At 36.9% G+C, this 19,612-nt stretch overlaps 1 protein-coding gene across 3 annotated transcripts in view; it reads left to right on the top strand.

The window, feature by feature from the left end:
* CUNH5orf42 (chromosome unknown C5orf42 homolog) overlaps positions 1–19,612 on the top strand; it is a 56,796-nt gene that overhangs the window by 24,211 nt on the left and 12,973 nt on the right. For 2 of the 3 annotated variants that reach the window (XM_017823663.1, XM_017823662.1), the window contains exons 26-39: positions 241–1,171; positions 2,361–2,524; positions 3,457–3,593; positions 4,166–4,249; positions 8,303–8,384; positions 9,666–9,734; positions 11,165–11,357; positions 12,739–12,996; positions 13,169–13,915; positions 14,775–14,941; positions 15,864–15,993; positions 16,976–17,030; positions 18,173–18,277; positions 18,767–18,859. In XM_017823663.1, the coding sequence (XP_017679152.1) occupies positions 241–1,171; positions 2,361–2,524; positions 3,457–3,593; positions 4,166–4,249; positions 8,303–8,384; positions 9,666–9,734; positions 11,165–11,357; positions 12,739–12,996; positions 13,169–13,915; positions 14,775–14,941; positions 15,864–15,993; positions 16,976–17,030; positions 18,173–18,277; positions 18,767–18,859 (3,215 nt within the window). The remainder of the gene's footprint in view (positions 1–240; positions 1,172–2,360; positions 2,525–3,456; positions 3,594–4,165; positions 4,250–8,302; positions 8,385–9,665; positions 9,735–11,164; positions 11,358–12,738; positions 12,997–13,168; positions 13,916–14,774; positions 14,942–15,863; positions 15,994–16,975; positions 17,031–18,172; positions 18,278–18,766; positions 18,860–19,612) is intronic. The other variant, XM_017823661.1, reaches the window with a different exon arrangement.

Here is a 19,612-nt window from a genome sequence, read left to right as displayed (position 1 = left end):
TATCAGCTATGTCCACATTCTTATATGTTACTGCCTAATTTCTCCCTGTGGAAAATTATGGATTTTGCATTTGATTAATTTGCCACCTTAACGTTGTATTAATGTCTACTTGAGTTTGTTAGTTTACCCTTTATTAATACTAAAAGAAGAAAAGAAAGTTATGTTGCATTTAGTTATTTTTTCATGTAATTCTTAAAATGGATTTTGGTGTTAACAGTTCTTATGTTTATTGCCTTACAGAAATAATGAACACCAGAGAAAAGGAGAAATAGGTAGCAAAAATAGCACATGCAAGATAAAAGCTCTTAACTGGAAAACAATACATAAAGACAAAGTATACAGAAGAGACATGCATAATCAATGTAATTTGCCTGTAGTTGGTGCATGGGAATTTGAACGTGATGATGATGAATATGTTAGGTTTTTAGAACTCTTTTTGAGTTATGTTCTTGAGAGAGACCTGATAAAGTACAGTGACATTGGAATTCCATTTCTTACTAGTTTTTCTGGACTTCTTCGAGAACATGAATTGAACTCTCTCTTTTTTGATGTCCACACAACACTAAAACGTCGACAAGGCAAAAGTAGAAGTCAAAGTGTGTTTAGAGCTGGGTCTTGCTATACTGTCACCCTGTCACCTTGTAATCCTGAAACATCTGTCTATAACAAAACCCAAAATATTTTGGAAAAACCAACAGTTGTGCAGTCCGTTGTACAGACAAAAGAACCTTCTGTGCATAACCTAATGAAAGGACTTAACAAAGGATTATTTGGTTTAAAACACAAATCGATTTACAGAGCTCAGACTCACAATCAAGGAGTCACGGTTGCACTAGCAAGCCAGACCTTTCCTAGCCATACTTCGTCTACCCTGCAAACTCAGGCAACTTCTAAATACATTTACAAAACTGTTGATGTAGTTGATACTGTACCAGGAGAAGAACTAATGATAGAATTGATGGACAAGTTGAGCAATATTGCAAAATTGCTTGAGTGGATGATCAGATGGTCTGACAAAAGACTGCTTTGTGGTTCCAATAAACAAGATTCCTTAGAAGAAATTCTTCCAATGATACACATGAAAACATCAGCAGCTGCTGTCCTTACTTCTCTATGGCTGTTAGAACAGTTATACAGAGAGAGATCTCAAACAAAGAGCACAAAATATAAGGTAAGAAAAAGGATGGGATAAGTGTCAATGAAATGTGAGTGAATTATGCCAGTAAAGAAAATCATACATTTTACCTCATTTTTCTGTTTTCAATAAAACCTGGAATACTAATTAATAGCCTTTCCTTTGAGAGTTGCTAGGAAAAGAGAGAAACATTCCAGAAATACTGGAATTCTGTCTGTAGAAATACTTGGGTTGGAGGTGAAAGTTCTCTTTGGAAACTCTGTTCAAAATCTAGCTCCTCTATCCAGATAGCACATTATTTGTACAAATTCCTGTAAGTTTGACCATTGTGTCTAGTTTTAGAAATCATCTTTGATGAAACCTAGTACTGGAGATAGAATATGGCAAAGCAAGACAAAGAGTAAAATTTCTCTGGGAAGACTTGAGTTAAGGTTCATTTGTCTTTGATGACAGTGCAGATATATTTTGACTGGAGTATTTAAACTAGTTAAACATCAGCAAAAAGTGACTAGCATTGTTATATAGAGTTGGAGTATATGTGTGGACATGAAAGAAGATATTTGCCAGAAGAACCTGATGAGTATTGCTTTAGTTTGTATTTTAGGGACAACTGGATCACTTAGCTTTTTTAATTAACTCTACATAGAATCACAGAATTCATGTTTTGAGGGGAGAGGTTTGTGGGATTTTTGTGAGAAGGTTTTTCTCCCATACCAAGAGATATTTTTTTTTCTTGGTTTTGGTTTGTATTTTTGTTTTTTGGACAAGTGCCACCTGTATTTTATTTACAGCTTACTGCCAAAATTTTGTGCATGCATCTAACCGCAAGATTATGTGTGGCTTTTTGCCTTTCATGCTGTTTTCAGTGATAATTTCAGAGATCTGTATTACGTGTGATGAAGGCCAAACCTTATTGTATATATTTGTTTCGATTCTAGTGTCACATAGTGGCTTTGACAATTGACACTCAATTGACACTGATAAATATTTCCTATGTTTCCTTTGGATAATTCAGAGCATCATTGCTTCACTTAATGCAAAAAGGTGCAAAACTCAGATTCCACAGGTACCTATAAATCCAGGTTTCCTCAGCTCTAAAAGAAAAAAATATAAGTTAAGCATAATCGTTCTATATGAAATCACTGTGGGTTTTTAAATAGTATCAGGTATCTTTTTTTTTTATTTTAAACTAGTGAATTTTGATTATCATTATTTCTCTTAATAGCATCCAGATAATCGAGATGTGAAAGAATTTGTATCTCTATCAGAAGCCCAGTCTAGGACAGAGAAAGAAAGTAGTATGGATGAAAGCTTTTCCGTAGCAGCCAATGCTCCTGCCAGTGTCCAGAATGCGCCAGCCTACGATGACCTTTGTAGAACTGATTTTAGGTAATTTTTTTTTTTTTAACTTAAAAACTCTAGTTGGTCATAATTCTTCTGCTAAGCAACCTGTCACTATGAAGAGTTCTGCTGTTGTTATGTGTTACATATACAGGTTTAATTTTGAGTGCAAAGTCAAACTCGTGCCTATTGTTTATAGCTGCATGAAGCAGATTGAATATTCTCCATCAGCAGATGTATATCTAGGTAGAAAACAATGTAGCTGTTGCATAGTAAGTGACTTGTACATGGTTGTTTATAAACTTAGTGATGTGGAAATAGATTCTAGATTTCTGATGAAATGGATATCGTGGTTTTCTCAAAGAATTCAGATAACTTCCACTCTCTTTAGGTAATTTTCCTTGAGTTGTGACGTGTACCTGAACTCCTTTGTGGCATTTCATCTTCTATTGCACTAAAGAAAAGAATACATGTCCAGTATTAGAAGAGATAGATAGATAGATAGATAGATAGATAGATAGATAGATAGATAGATAGATAGATAGATAAAGATCTTTAGTATTCTGAAAATAATCTTTAGTATTTTGAGACAATCTTGTGTGTCTTGTCTGACAATTTGGGTTTTTTCATAAAGGAAATTTCTATGTGGGAGATAAATGTAAACCTTAACCAGATGATTTTGAAGCCATAGCGCTTGTCTTCCATTTTTGATAGATCATGTGTGTTGGTTACATTTTTCTGGAAACAGCTCACCTGAAAGAGTGTACCATTAATGACGCTAAAATATCACATCTATACAAAAAAAAATTATTAAGCTTGGTTTAAATGAAAGTCAGATAGAAAACTTATATAAACATGGATTATATCACAAGTGTTTATTTTTACAATTATGCACTAGCCTGCAATCTGAAAGAAACAGCATACTTGAACTAAGCTAGATACCTATGTTGTTAATTGCCTTTTGTAATTCCAATTACCAGAGTGTCTACAAAGTCAAAATACTTTGATAAGAAGGAAATTATTCATGGAAATTATTCTGTACCATGTGCGACTGAAGATCCTAATGAAGTAGAACCATATGTTCGGCAGGAATTAGATATGGTGTCAGAACGACAAGGTCTGTTTTAATGGTATATCCTTTTACTATGGTCTCATGTATCAAACAGTAGGAGTTTTGCATGAATATGATTATATGTCTCTCTGTTTAATCAAAAAATGAAAATAGGTTTTCATTGTTCTATTGAAAATATTTTATCCAGTTTACATTATAACTAATTTTATACAGTTGCTTTATCGAGACTTATTGATCAGTTTTTCACTTAGGTAACTTTTTACTATAGAGATAGAACAGTGTGTATTAGCATGTTCTGTTCCCTCATATACTTTCATTCCAGAAATATTCACACAACTGTGCAAAAAAACATGAAAATTGTAAGAGCTGACTATCCATGATTTAAGTTTATCATACTCATACCATTTAAATAACCTGCTTTTTTTTTCTCTCTCTCTCTTCAGGTGCATGCATCATCACTAGTAGTAAAACAAATCTTGAATTTGCTGAGACCTCTCTGAACACTTTACTCCTCGCTAGGGAAAAAGTGGACTAATGTGACCTGCTGTCAGAAATCACATAACAGTGCTGTAACCCATGTAGTTTTCTGATTTAGAGTAATTGTGTTTATTTTGTAGAGTTCTTTGAGGAGCCATATGAAACTCCAAAGAGCTCCAACAGCTCTGTCAAGATCAAACCTGTAGAACATCCTAGAGAAAAGGCAAGTTACTGTAGAATCATCAAAGGTTTGGATTGGAAGGGACTTTAAAGATCATCTCATTCCAACCGCCCTGCCATGGCCTTGAACACTTTTCATGGATCCACAACTTCTCGGAGTAACCTATTACAGTGCCTCACCTCCCTCACAGAATTTCTTCCTAATATCTGAACTAACCCGTCCTCTTTCAGTTTGAAGTAATTCCCTCCTCTCCTGTCACTATATGCCCTTGTCAAGGGTTTGTCTCCAGCTTTCCTGTAGGCTCCTTTAAGTACTGAAAGACTGATCTAAGGTCTCCCCAGAGCCTTGTCTTTTCCAGGCTGAACAACCCAAATCTCAGCCTTTACTTATAGAAGAGGTGCTCCAGCCCCCTGAGCATCTTTGAGGCCTCCTCTGGACCTGCTTCAACAGGTCCATGTTCTTCTTATGTTGGGGATCACAGAGCTGAACACAATGCTCCAGGTGAGTCTCATGAGGACAGAGTAGACCTCCCTCCACCTGCTGGCCATGCTTCTTTGGATACAGCCCAGGATACTATTCATTTTCTGAGCTGCAGGCACACATTGCAAGCTCATGTTGGACTTTTCATCATCCATCACCCCCAAGTCCTTCTCTCTTCAGGGCTGCTGTCAATCCATTCTCTGCCCAGCCTGTACTTGTGCTTGGGATTGCCCCAACCGATGTGCAGGACTTTTTGAACTTCATGAGGTTTGCACGGGTCCATCTCTCAAGCCTGTCACGATCCCTCTGGATGACATCCTTTCCCTCCAGTGTCCTGACCGCACCGCACACCTTGGTGTCACCAGCAAACCTGTAGAGGGTGCCCTTGATCCCACTGTCCATGTCACCAACAAAGATGTTAAACAATGCTGGCCCCAGTACTGACCCCTGAGGAACCACTTGTCACTGGTCTCCACTTGGACATTGAGCCATTGACCACAACTCTGAGTGTGGCCATCCTGCCACTTCCTTATCCACCAAGTGGTCCATCCCCCAGATCCACAACTCTTTAGTTTAAAGGCAGGAATGTTGTGCAGGACAGTGTCAAATGCTTTGCAGAAGTCCACATAGATGACATCTGTTGCTCTTCTCTCATCCACCAACACTGTAACTCCATCATAGAAGGCCACCAAGTTTGTCAGGCACAGTTTGCCCTTAGTGAAGCCACTTTGACTGTTACCATTACTTCCTTATTTTCCGTGTGCCTTAGCACATTTTCCAGGGGGATCTGCTCCATGATCTTGACAGGTACTGAGGTGAGACTGACTGGCCTGGAGTTCGCCAGGTCTTCCTTATTTTCCTCTTTAAAAATATGGGGGTTATGTTTCCTCTTTTCCAGTCAGTGGGAACTTTACTGAACTGCCATGACTTCTCAAATTAGTGGCTTAGACACTTCATCTGCCAGTTCCCTCAGGACCTGTGGACCAATTCCATCAGGCCCCATGGACTTGTGCACCTTTTGGTTCCTTAAATGTTCCTGGTCTTCTACAACAGGAGGTTCTTAATTCTCCCATCCCTGCCTTTGCCTTCTGTAACTCAGACAGTGGGGCTGGAACACTCGCCTGTGAAGACTGAGGCAAAAAAGTCATCGAGTACCTCAGCCTTCTCCATGTCCCAGGTGACCAGACCTCTTATTTCCTTATGGAGAGGGCCTACATTTTCTCTAGTCTTCCTCTTGTTTCCCTTGATGATCCTGGCCGATTTAATTCTATCAGAGCTTTCCTAAACTGATCCCTGGCTGCTTTGACAGTCTCTCAGATATCCTTACTGTGTCCTGGCTTCCACCCTCTGTAGGTTTTTTTTTTTGAGTTTGATGTTATCCAGGAGTACCTTGTTCATCCATGCAGGCCTCCTGGGGTTTTCTCCCAGCTTCCTCTTTGTTGGAAGGCATCACTCCTGAGGTTGCAGGAGGTGATTCTTGAATATTAACCAGCTTTCTTGAGCCCCTCTTCCCTCCAGGGCACTATGCCTCTATTAAGCAGATCACTGAAGAGGCCAAAGTCTGCTCTCCTGAAGTCCAGGGCAGTGAGCTTGATGTGCACCCTTCTCACTGCCCTGAGGATCTGAAATTCCACTATTTAATGGTCACTGCAGCCAATGCTGCCCTTGAGTTTCACATTCCCCACCTTGTTTCTGAGAACAAGGTCCCCCATAGTACCTGTTGGCTAATCTGTCATATGGAGAGGGAGATTATCATCAAAGCATTTCAAAACCTCATGTGTTGTTCCTCCAGCAGATAGCAGGGTGGTTGAAAGTCTTTGAAGACCAGGGCTTGTGACATGAGGCTGCTCCTATCTGCATGCAGTGGGCCTCATCTGCTCCATCTTCCTGGTCAGGCAGCCTGTGGCAGACCCCCACTGTAATGTCACCTGTCCCTGTCCTCCCTGTAATCCTGAGCCATGAGCTCTTGATCAAATCCTCATCCATCCCCAGGCAGAGCTCTATGCACCCCAGCTGGTCACTGACATAGAAGGTGATGCCACCTCCTCATCTCCTCTGCCTGTGCTTTCTAAAGAGCCTGTATCTGTTCATTCCAACACTCCAGTCGTTGGAGCCATCCTCCCACATCTCCACAGTGCCAGTAAGATCGTACCCTGCAGATGGGCATGTCTCTAATTCATTTATTCCCCATGCTGTATGTGTCTGCATAGGGGTATTTAAACTGGGCCCCTGATGAATCTGACTTACTGGTGGGCGTAGCTGTAATTCCTTTGTGCTGCTCTTCAGGTGCTCTGTTGACCTGCAATTCCTCTCCAGGCTCTGGGCATCTCTTACTGGCCTTGGCATAAAACAGCCCCTCCCCTGGCAACTTGAGTTTAAAAGCCCTCTTCCCCTCTTGCCAAGCCTAGGACTGATGATGCTCTTCCCCTTCTTCGATAGGTGGACCCCTTCAGCCCCCAGCAGAGCAGGTTTCTCAATGTGAATCCCATGGTTGAAGAAGCTAAAGCCTTGGCTGTGGCACCAGTCAAGGTTGACTGCTTGATTCACCAGATTCAACTGACCCTTTCAAATTCTTTCCCTTTGACTGGGAAAGGAATTGACTCTGCTCTTAAGAGCCACTCACTGCTGCTCTCAGTGAGCACATTGGGCTGCCTTACTCAGCTCCAGCCTCTCTCCTGATCTGATAGGATCTTATGTGGAAGCATCAAATTGTTATGAATACTCTTTTCAAAATATCCTGACTTCATCATTTTATTTGTGAAGTTGAGGGCTTAAAGTGTTTAGGATTGGTGAATCTTTTTCCTTGCTTAACAATAAATGTCATGATTATAGGGTAGTAAGGTTAGATCTGCTCTGAGCACTTTTGAAAATGGATTAATTTTTCATAAAATTAAATGTGTGTATACCTATATATGTACCTATGGAAGATATAATTATATATACATAAAATTACATTAAAAAATTAAATAGATCAAGAAGTTTATTTTGCTTCTGTGTGAAAGCAGTCTGGATCTGTAAGTGAGCCTTCTTTTTCCATGCATTGTTTTTGGTCATAAGTATCCTGTCTCCGAAATTGACTAAGGGCTGTTATGCTGAAAAGTGAATTGCAATGCCACCAGTTCACTTGCCTGTAGTACTCAAGATTCAGTGCTGTTAATGGGGTTGGAAACAATAAATGTATTGTGGTCTTCAATTCTGCAGTGCATTTTACTGTAGTGAATCTGTGGCATGTGTAAAATCCTGCATTTGTTTCAACTTCTTAGTTTGCATATAGTTTGTGTATAATAGGATTGTTTCCACATTTTCATCTTTACTCAAGGGGGGTGAGATTAGCAGAATATATATGCAGGGTACTATATGGATATGAATTTGAAACTAAAAACTCATAATAATGACTTAAAAAGCAAGATGCCCAGGTGAATTGTCAAGATATCTCCTTATTTCTGATCTGTAGCTGTTCTCTGATAAGTATGTAATTTTGATTACTTTTTGTCTGATTTTTTCAAGTGGATGATTAATCATAAGTACATTTGCCATAGGCTAAAAAAAAAGTACTTTTTTAAAGCAGAAAGAATAGAAAAATTTAAAGTTTGGATGCATCTTTTTATGTTCCAACAGGTCTCCATTTCAGATGTAGATAGTCCACAAGAAGATCAGAATGTGGAGGAAACAAGGGAAGAAAAGGCTGAACAGAATGTGTAAAAGACTTTTTGTTATTTTTTTCGGGTTTTTTTAATTCCCCTTTTATCTTTGCTTAAAAATCCAAGGTATTTTTGTTAATAATGGCATCCATTGAAGTCTGCTGGGTTCGTGCTGTTGTTTATAGCAACAAACTCCTAGTTTCAAACAGGCATTTTACATATACAAAGTGCAGGGTGGATGACTCTTTATTTTAGTAATGATATAATGAAAGAAGTGTGGGTTGTGGGAAGGTGTATTTTACGTCTGAGAAAAGGACAGACAATAACTTGAAAAGCTTTCAGATACACAGTTCCAGACCTGAAATAGGAGCAGCATCAGGCAAAATTCAAGTGAAAAGCTCTCTAGGAAATTATGACAATTAATTTGTTACAAAACGTAGAAGTTGTTGTTTATGAAGCCAAAGGTGAGACAAAAGTGATGATAAGCTTGTTAGCTCCTGAAAGAGGAAGGAAGGCATTTTACATGACTTAAGAAATTTACTTCACTAAGATCTTTTTAAAATTTAATGTTTTAAAATCTCTGTACGTTTATAATAAAATATATGTATAAAGTTAAAGAAACAATTCATAAACCTGGTTGTTTGAATAGATGACTGCTGAGTTTGATTTCTCTGGAAGTTTACAAGGGAAGAAACTCTATATTCTGTAAACACAACATTCCTTGTGTTTACCACAAGGAATCTTGCTCTTTTGAGATATTTTCATTTGTTTTAATGACAAAAAAGAATCAGCTTATTTTTAGTATATTTCAATTAGCTTTCTTTTAAGCGGCTTAATTTCAGGACTTAGAATGCTCTGCTATTTTAAAATTACATATTTTTATTTTAACTGCACATAAGAGGCTGTTAAAAGAATTTATTATGGCATTGTTTTTTCTATTTTTAGAAGTGCAGATTACTGTGATATTTACAGAATTGCTTAAATTAGATTTTGTCTTCCTTTGTCCACTGGAATCAACCTCTTTTTTGCCTGCTGCTTGTGTTGAATAACCAGAACCTTTTCAGTGCTTTTGTTTGAGTCAGTTTCTGATTGCTAGGGAGACAAAGCATGAATGTCAATATTTGCCAGCTCAGGTTGCAGTGTAATGCAGTAATTGAAGCCATGGAGATCAGTATAGCTCTGATCAGGTGGCTTTCAGGTATTTCATCTCATACTAATTAAAATACGTTTTTGAGAGGTTATGCATACACTTATATACACATAGTTATATAAAGTGAAAATAAACAGCAAAACAAATTATTGTGGTATTTACAATACTATTATTTTCTTTCTTTATAGTATGACTGAGGTTGTTACTAGCACTGATTCTCATTCATTCTCTTTAAAACAAGATGCAGAAGTTCCTAGGTAAGAGAAACCTACGCTGTTATAAAAAATAGATTATCCCTTAAATTTTTAGTCTGAAGTTATGTGATGTGTACATTTGCTTACAAAATATTTGCAAGTAAAATGTACCTGCATACTAAGTAACTTTTCCTGAAACCTATTTGTAGTCTAATCCCCGAGGATCAAAACACTTGCATCTTGACCAGACTTCACAAGAATCAAACATGTCATTTGAGCTACTAGATTTCAAGAGACATAATAGTTTTGTTTTCTGGTTCCAGACAGAAGCATTATACAATATTACTATAGAAGATATATTGTTACATAAATCACCTGAACAATAATATTTTAAACTTATATTTACATTGTTATTAAATTATTAAAAGGTATATGTCCTACAGCATCTGATAGATTCACATAAATATATAGATAATATTTCTGTAAACAGGGAGAAGGTTGGAATTGAGAAAAGGGGTCAGGAGTCAGTCTCAGACCTTCAGTTCTAGAGCAGTCCTCTATGAGATTTTTTCAGGTTAGAGGAAGATAAGAACTACACATCCCTTTGGATTCCATTTCCATATGTCTCTAATCTCTTTTTCTTCTCGAGCTTTTCATGCCAACTTCTTTTAAAAAAACTTTACTCAAACTTTTGGGTTTTCAGGCCATGCTTCAGGCACATTCCAATTGTCTTCCAAAAGGGTTTTCTATGCCCCTTCACATTTATTACATATCCAAAACCTTTTCAGTATTACTCATTAGACATTGCTTTATGCTTCTGTTTCTTCACATGCGTGGAGGCCATTCTCTACAACTGTGAAAAGTCCTCCAAATGTTGCCTGTACCCATAGCATTATCAGCATTTTTCTTAAACAAAGAAAGGTGTTTTGAGTCAATGTTGATGTAGGTAAAGTCTTTCAGGTTTTTTTTATAGCTTAATGGAAATCCCAATCCTTTTTTCTTCATGTGAGGAATCCATCTACTTGATATTCTTTACCTACTAAAAGATTTTATTATCTCAATGAGAAAATCTAATGTATTGTATTATCTGGCATGTTATTTTAATTTTAAATGTGTTTTTTAATCTGAAATCTTGTTGTTGCTTTTTAAGTCCTTCCTCATTTTCTATCGGTTGTTTGGCTTATGACTAACCAGGCGGTTTTTTTTGTCCCTTCTGTGAAATCATTTTTTTCGTCTTGTTTCTCTAATTAAAATATTTCAGATATGCTTGTGGGTACAAAATCATATAGAACTTAGAGAAGCATTGGGAAAGTTGTCATACATAGTCTCTGGTGAAGATTGTGCAGTGTTAATTAATAAATTGTTCCTACAAATTAATTATGTTTTTAGAAAACGGATGCCTTTACATTTTTTCTGGATTTATTTAAGACAACCTTATATAGATGTTTTGAACTATGAATGTTTTTCATAGTTTTATTCTTTTCCTTTTGAAGTAATGCAGGCATTTCTGTAAGTGATTGCCAGCCTTTTCATACTGTTGTGTCAACTACGTCAAGTGTTGCCTCCCACACTTCTGTTTGTGCAAAGAAGCTAGAAGTCAAGGAAGAAGTCCCTCCAGAGGAGAAATCAAACACATCAGAAAATGTCAGACATATGCTCCAAGATGAAATGTTTAAGTTAATTCAGGTGAGAGCATCTAATTTTTTAAAATAATTTTCACAGTTCAAGCTGTGTTATTTAAAACAACAGACGTAATTATTGTTTTAAATGCATTCTCTGTGTGTGGTTGTTTTTGAAAGAGATTTTCAGTTCCATGTTAAGCATGTTACATGTTACACCGTGAAAAGTTATTTTAGACTTAACTCTTGGTTTTGACTCAAGAAAATGAGTTATGTGATAATAGAAGTTTGAGTGTATTTTAGTTTACATAAATCAGTGTCATCATGGCTAGGCTTCGCGAACGAAGATTTGGGAAGGCTCTATCCACATTTGATACAGGCACACTGGTGGCTTATGAGGCCAATACGTGACAGACATATCCGATTGCAAAAGGCACAGCAGAAAGACTCCTTAGATGGTGTATTCTGCAATACACGGTTCTTTCTGCGTTGCCTTTTTTCCTCGAGAGTGATCCTGCGTGTGTTCTCGAAGAAGACAGTAGCATTATAGATGGTGTGTCTCTAAGCATCCCGATTTGAGGCCAGAGTAGACAAGTTATGTTGATCAATATGGCCAAGGCTGAGATGTTGTTTCAGGGAGTCCTTGTATCTCCTCTTCGGGGCTCCTCTCTTGCAGCAGCCAGTGGCAAGTTCACCATAAAGCAAGATTTTAGGAAGGCGGTGGTCCTTTATCCTGGAGACGTGCCCTGCCCATCGCAGCTGTGTTCTCAGTAACATGGCCTCAATACTTGTGACTGCTGCTTGCTCTAGAACAGATGTATTGGTCACATAATCTGACCAGTGGATGTTTAGGATCATACGGAGACAGCGTTGATGGAAGCGTTCTAGGAGACGCAGGTGGTGGCGGTAGACAACCCATGATTCAGATCCGTATAAGAGAGTAGAGAGCACTATGGCTCTGTAAACACTGATCTTTGTACTTTTCTTCAAGTGTTTATTACGCCATACTCTTTTGTGGAGTTTTCCAAAAGCACTATATGCCTTTGCTAACCTGTATAAATCAGTGTGCTCTAGTGGTATACATAAGGAAAAATTCTGGTGCTGTAACAGCTTCACAGCTATTCTAGGATTTAAGGTGTATTAGTACATTGAGCCAATTTTAAGTGACCTTACATTTACTAAAACTTCACAAAAAAAGTGAAGGAATTTGTCTTGCTTTAGCATAACCTGACTGTCGCAGGTATTTATTGTATCTTAAAAGAAAGTCCAGTACAATAAACAATTATATGAATTAAATTTTCAATTATACAAATTGAAACTTTGTAATGTTGTTTATTTTGACACCTGTTTTTACAGGATAATGAACAGCAATAACATAGTGTAGACATAGAATTTTTGCTAAGATTCCTGTTAAAGTTGTTAACAGTATTAACTTTGTGTGTTTTCAGCTACAGCAGATCAACTTCATGAGTTTAATGCAAATAGTGCAGTCATCCTTTGGCAACGTACCAAATGTGCAACAAATGTTGCAGCAGCATCAATCTGTTCACCTGGCTGGGAGCCAGCATGCACACACTGCCCAAGGCAATGGTTCTCCAAGAACACAGCTGCCGTCTCCAGAAAATAAAGGAAAACCTGGTCAAAAGAGCTCTGATTTTCATCAAAGGAATAGTGTAGAAGATGAAGGCAACAGTGGCCATGTAGAAGTATGTATATCAAAGTGCTGTTTATGAAGATAGTTCAGTATATCTGATATGTTATCTATCCTGTTGAATTAGGAAATATGTTTGTAGTGATTGGTGTAGACAAAACTATTTTTGTGCATATTTAGTGCATGGTTCCTATGTAAATGCTGGATTGTTTGCTTTTGTGATTTAGAGTCATCTGGATGTGAATGCCTCTTTAACTCTACTTGAAAGCAACAGCAAGGAAACAGGATTTATGTTACCATCCCAATATCAGCATTCTTCAGGGCCTACTAAACCACTTCATCTCCTAGCTTCTTCCTCAAACATCCAGAAAACAGTGGGGTTTATTCCTATTGAAAAGAAAACAAGTTACTCAAGTGGATTTCCTTTGCTTAGGCTCGAATCAAGTTATTTCAAATCAGCATTTTTCCATCCAGTAGAAATGTCATCAGCTTCTGCCAGACCACCCCCAGTACCACGAGTAGCTTGGAGTTCATCAGATTCCTTATGGAACCATCAGTCATCATACACGATAAGAAAGAGTAAGGCAAAAGAAGATTTCAGCAGGAGTAGATACGACCCTGAGATCCCAAGGCAAATGCACGAGGAAGAGAGGAGATGGGCAGAAAGAGTGCATAGGGGGCCTCCCAAACACCTGAACCTTGATCAATATGTAGGGCAGCAAGAATTTTCACCTCAGCAGCAGTTCCTTGCAGATGTGAATACATACAGAGCGCCGATCACTCAGAACCCGGCTGGTATTCCGCTGTTGCACTTGCATCTTGACGCCGCACCCAGAGTTCCACCAGCTGTAAAGCAGCCAATCACTACTACTTTAATACCTGTTAAACGTGCAACAAAGGATACTGACTCCAGAGAAATACTACAGGATGCAGGAATATCACTACTTCAGGTTAATTTACCTCAAAAAAGGAAGGTACTGGATTTTAATAATATTTTTTTCTAAGTTGTAGTGGTTTTGCCATTTCATAATTTCTTATTCATCACAAATAAATTCATGTTTCCAGACTATGGTGTTTCAAGTGCTCAGCACAGCTACCAGGAGCAATCTAGAACTAGAGGTACCAGTTTATCTGCATGTCAATATGAGGCTGCAAGCCTGAAAGTGTTTTTAATGGCGTTAGATTGATTCCATGTTCCACAGTTTGTCACCATTCAGCCCATTAATAATGAATGCAAAGAATTTACTATCTAAAGTATTGGATAATATTTATATGGTAACGAGCAGTACTGGTTTTTTTCCAGAAATGGTAATAGAATTATTTACAGAAATAGAATGCAGTGATAAATCCTCTTTTGTAGTGCAGAAATAGGATGCTAAAAGGCTGACTAAGAAAACCTTATCTTATGGATGCTGAGAACTCGATGTTTTGAAAAATGTTGTTTCTGTTACACTCTTATAAGCTTGCACATTTCAGTTGAAAAGAGTGGAAATGTTTTTTCTTGAAAGGTATTTCTTCAGTCCTTGTCTACATTGCACCGTTCCTACCTTCATCCTGAACAACATGGGTAGGAAATGCAAATATTAGTGAAATATGTTCTGTGGAGAAAATTCCCATCTTTTAGTTTACTTTAAGAAAATAATTTACACATGTACATACTGGTAGAGGTCCTGGCCTGATGCTGTTAATATTACATTTCCATTTTCTTTACAAATTGCTACAGGAGTTTTGTTTGGATAACCGAGATCCAAACTGGACCTACTTTTTTCATCCAATCTGATGGGTTGCCCTTTCTCTTTCTTCTCTTTTCTCTCTCTCTCTGAACCCTTTCAGGCACCAAAACTCATCCCATTTCAAGATCTCATTGCGTTTGAGCAACACCATCAGCATAATTCTGTGCTCAGCACTTCCTATGGACAAGACCAAACTGAACCTATCCAGTTACTAAAAACTAATGTTGAACCATTTGAACTGAGAGATGTGCAGAAAAATAGAAAAAGGCAAGCCAGACTTTTAAAGTGGGAACTTCATTTTGAAGAACTAGCTGGTAACCTGTACCTTCTAGCTTTGAGATCAGAGGGATTGGATGTAATTCTCTAGGCAGAGAATAAAATACTAAATGTTAGTAAAAACACAGCAGAAGCATATCATTAAGGCACGAAGGGGTTTTTGCTGTTAGCAGACTAATAAGAAGAAGAGTCAAGGGGGAATTCTTACCATATTGCTATTTGTGTTTTAAAGTCTTGTTGTTACCTGACTGCTGTATACTGTTTGTGAAATGCTTTGCAGTTTACACACAATGAATCTTAATAGGCTGCTGTCTGTGCTGCATATTGTCACTGTTAGTAGTAATCTTCAGGAAAAAAAGGGTTACACTCTTTCAGTATAGTATCTTATTATTTATGAAATTTGATTTATTTGTTGTTAATTGATTGCACAAGCAGTTAAAACAGTTTGTTTAAGCTACTTATATATCCTTGTTCAGTTCTCATAGACTGTTGGTAGAATGTTCTAGAATAGAACACTTGCTTTCTTCTGATTAGTTGTCTTATAATCTACTTATCACATATCACAGAAGAACTGCAACTTTTTTATAAAATAATTAGAAAGTTTCTGTGATAACTGAAGTTTGTCTCACAGATTCTTTACAGGTATTTTGCGGGGTAATTATTAATTATACACAAAACATAGATGTGGATTGTTATGTAGTTTGTAATATTTAGTAAAAATAGCTTATTAGTCAATTAACAGATTTTAGTGTGATTGTTAATATTTTTATGAGTTCCTACAACAATTTTTTGTAGATTTCAGATAGGCAAAAATAGTGCTTTGAACTGATCTGTATGCAACAGTTCTGTTTATCTTTTCCATCTTTAATTCAGTGCACATCTTATTCTTTATCTGTAATTAATATGTTGACAGAAGAAAAAAGCGTAACAAGAAACAACTACAAGAGAAGAAGGAGAAGAAGAAGCCAACTGTGTCCTTCTGCCCAGAGGCCTCCATCATCACTATTAGTGACACAGAAATGGTTGACGAATCAGAGACTGAGGTATAGAATAATATTTCTTTCTTTGCTTTTTTCCATTCAAGTATTAACAGAAAGTAAATTAGTGGAAAACTATAAACCAAAACAATAATGTACATCACTTTTAGGCTCTAGCCTAGAAACAGTATATATATATTCAATTCACAGACTTGCATTTTCTGTAAACATTAGATTTATCTTTATGAAGTATTCTAAGATTGCTGTTGTTTTTCCTGGAACATGAACTTGTCTGTTTTGATAGGATGTAGGTCTGTATGAACATTTATAGTAAAAACATACAGAAATGTTAAAAAAAAAATTACATTTAGCCTGGGACAAATGACCCAGGCATTTGTCATTTCACAAATGACAAATGAGCCAGGCATTACTCTTTTCATGTGGGGCTATATGGATGACAGTGTAAAAGTAGGAATGGGAAGTATGAGATCTCAGTTCTGTCACAAACCAGAAACTGAGAAAAGAAAGTCTTTATCAGGGTGGGTTTTGATTTATATACTTGTACTTTTCATTTGCCAAGGCCTTTTTGATAGCTTTTGGGGATTATCCTTGCAAGTACCAGTTTTCAAGCTAGAACACCACCAGATTTAAAGCTAGAACACTACCCAGAGCAGCAGACTCTGTTTCTGGTCCATACCACACCTTCTTTGAGACTTCACTCCAGCACAGCAGCTGGAGACCCTTTCCAGACCACGGAGATATTACTTAGGGTACAGCAGATATACCATATAGTCAAAGAGGAATAAAGAATTTGTGTTACTGCAGATCACCCTGAGGTACATATGAGGTTGTCACATAACCAGTAATTCCACTGAGCTGGAATAGATCAGAAGAATTTAAAAAAGGAGTAAGAAAACAAAATTACAATGGTTTTTTTCCCCCAGTTATTACTCACACAAGGTATATTGGATAGTTAAACAGCATCAAGAAAGCCTTTAATCTGCATTGGAACTAATTTTAAAGATGATTCCTTTTTTCCTTATATTAGGATCACAAAACAGAATCGGCATCTTACCCTCAAGATGGTTTGTTTGTTTCAATGGGCAAGTACAAGTCTTTTTTGTGCTTTGAGTGCTTAAATAACAAAAAAACCAAGGACCATAACTTTGTTAGATTTCAAATGAAAACTCTGTGGTCATCAAGATGTTAAAAACTTGGATCATGTAATCTGTGGGCAATACAGCTTAATGGCTTATGGTGTCTTTCCCCAGACCTTTCAGGATGGACAACAGGTTTCCAAACTTTTTTAGGCATAGTGAGTTTTTAGGGGATTGGTGTGGAGAGACATGCAGGCAAATTTAAGGTCTTATATCAATTATCTGAAGACTCAGAATAGTTCTGAAAATTATAGAAGTATTTTAATTTTTTTCATAATGAGTGATAGTCTTGTGTTTTTATGGTTAAAAACAATTGAGTTAGTGAAATAACAACATAAGTATGTTGAATGAGTTTCAGTAACTATGGTTTCATTATAGTATGGTTATGGTGACTATTACTTCCATTAACTATGGTTCTTGGTCATTTCTGTTCATGTGATTTATCAAAATAATGCTGTGAACAATGCTTTTTAATATTAAATTGTTTTCTTTTTACAAAACAGATATTATTCCAATTTTATTTGCCTGGATAGTCTAACTACACAGAATTTAAGGCTCTTTTAAAAGAGATTCAATGTTTACAATGCTTATAGCTTGCAACATTAAGACCATGCCTGTGGAAAGATTTGCTTCTTTCTAGTTTTCAGCAGAATATTCAGTCTTATCAGAGGACAAAATACAATCTATTCTCTAAATAATGGCTTGCAAACCTCTGTAGAAACATCAATAAAGAAATTAAGGTATGCACATCATAAATGTTTCCCTCCCTTTTGGACTGTGAAGCAGACTTTTATGGTACAACATACTAAAATATTGAATTTAAAAATCATATACCTAAACTGAACCTTGATTTTAATTCAGTGTAACATTGTAAGTCTCAATACAGTTGCATATTCACATCAAGTAGGTAGCATGAACTTTTCTGGGAATCATTCATGACATATGCTTAGAGAAAAGTTAAAAATATCTGTCAGGAATACAAAGAAAAAACTGTTGGAACCCATAGTTTTGAGTTAGTATCATTGCTTTCAAGGATGTCTAATTCTTGTGTTATTTGTAGACACCAATTCTGCATTATTACATTTCAGACACAGTGGAGGAAGCAATTACTACTTCAGCAGATCTGCATTACATGGCTTCTGTAGGGAAAAAACCAGCAGAAACTCAAGATGCAAGTACAAATACTCATCCAAGTAAGTGCTACCTGCGTGACTTACAGAAACCAGCTGCTTCTGGTGTTGCTTCTTTCTAGTTATTTTGTCAGTTTTCAAAATGCAATAAGATTGTAAAGGGAGAAACAGTTTTTTGTGCTCTGATTTTTTGTTTCAAAAAGAATTAAACCAGAAACCATTAGAATATAAATTACAAAGCAGTAGTTAAAATAATTACAAGTGAAAATATAACTGATGCAATTATGTAAGAGTGTCCACAAGCTTTTCGTAAATCAGTTCTGATGTGACTTTTTCTGAAATCTTCTAACTTCATTTGTGTTTATCTAAATGCATTTTAGACAGTGTTTCACCCTGTTACTGAAATTGTTTCTCTGCCTCATCCACCACAACTTTTCTTTGATTGTGAGCTGTCAAATTAGAAATGTGCATTCAGATAATGCCATCAGTATCGTTACTTTCCTTACATTCATGCATTTTGGTCTTGGTTGTTTGGTTTTTTTCCCAATCAAGTGCTCGAGTCATATCAGGATCATGGAATCAGCGGTGGAAATGAGATTTCCGAAGTTCAAAAAAATGAGCCAGCCCCATCTGTTCCTGTGCCAGGTGTGGCTCCAGGCTCTCTCTACTTCATTTGTTGTTTGGGAAGTCTATAACAATATAGCAGTTTTAACATGGGTTTTGTACATGGGGTAGCTTAATGCAGGGCATAGATAACATGGTAATTCATCTGACTTCTTGAAACCCAATACTAAATAGTTATAATACTATTTATGAAAAGTTTGGCTGGAATTTTTCATGAAGCAGTGTACCTATGCCTTTGCGTTCCTGTATGAGATTATTTTGTGGATTTTATCTTGATTTTAGTGCCGCTTACTCTTGGGGTTTTGGTGTAATGTAGACCAAAAGAATTGACCAGTGGGATGTTAAAACAGATTACAGCTCTACATGAAATTGAGCTGCAGTAGCTCAGCTACTTATACAGGTGTTTCCTTGCATCTACTAGATGCAGGTTATAATGTTCTAGTCCCAAGTAGGAATTTTATTCTCAATCAGTCATCTTTTGGATCAATTTGTAGAACAGAAAACAGAAGGTAACTGAATTTGGGCTAAATAAGATATATTTTGGTTTGGGTTTTCTCCCCCCATATTAAAAATCCTTCATAAATTGAAGTATGTAGATTTCAGCACCTAAGTATTTTCCCTATGGTACCAAATGAGCATATTAATTTTTCCACTGTTTTAAAATTCAACTGTGTTTTTCCATTTGAAGATAATTTTACTACATGACATAACTTGTTTGCAAATAGCTTTATTAGAGGTCTTTCTAGCTGAGTAATATAATTTCTTTGAATCAAT

Source organism: Lepidothrix coronata, unplaced genomic scaffold, assembly GCF_001604755.1.
Source record: "Lepidothrix coronata isolate B3197 unplaced genomic scaffold, Lepidothrix_coronata-1.0 Scaffold104, whole genome shotgun sequence".
NCBI classification, from domain to species: Eukaryota; Metazoa; Chordata; class Aves; order Passeriformes; family Pipridae; genus Lepidothrix; species Lepidothrix coronata.
This window is presented reverse-complemented; position numbering and strand designations above follow the sequence as displayed.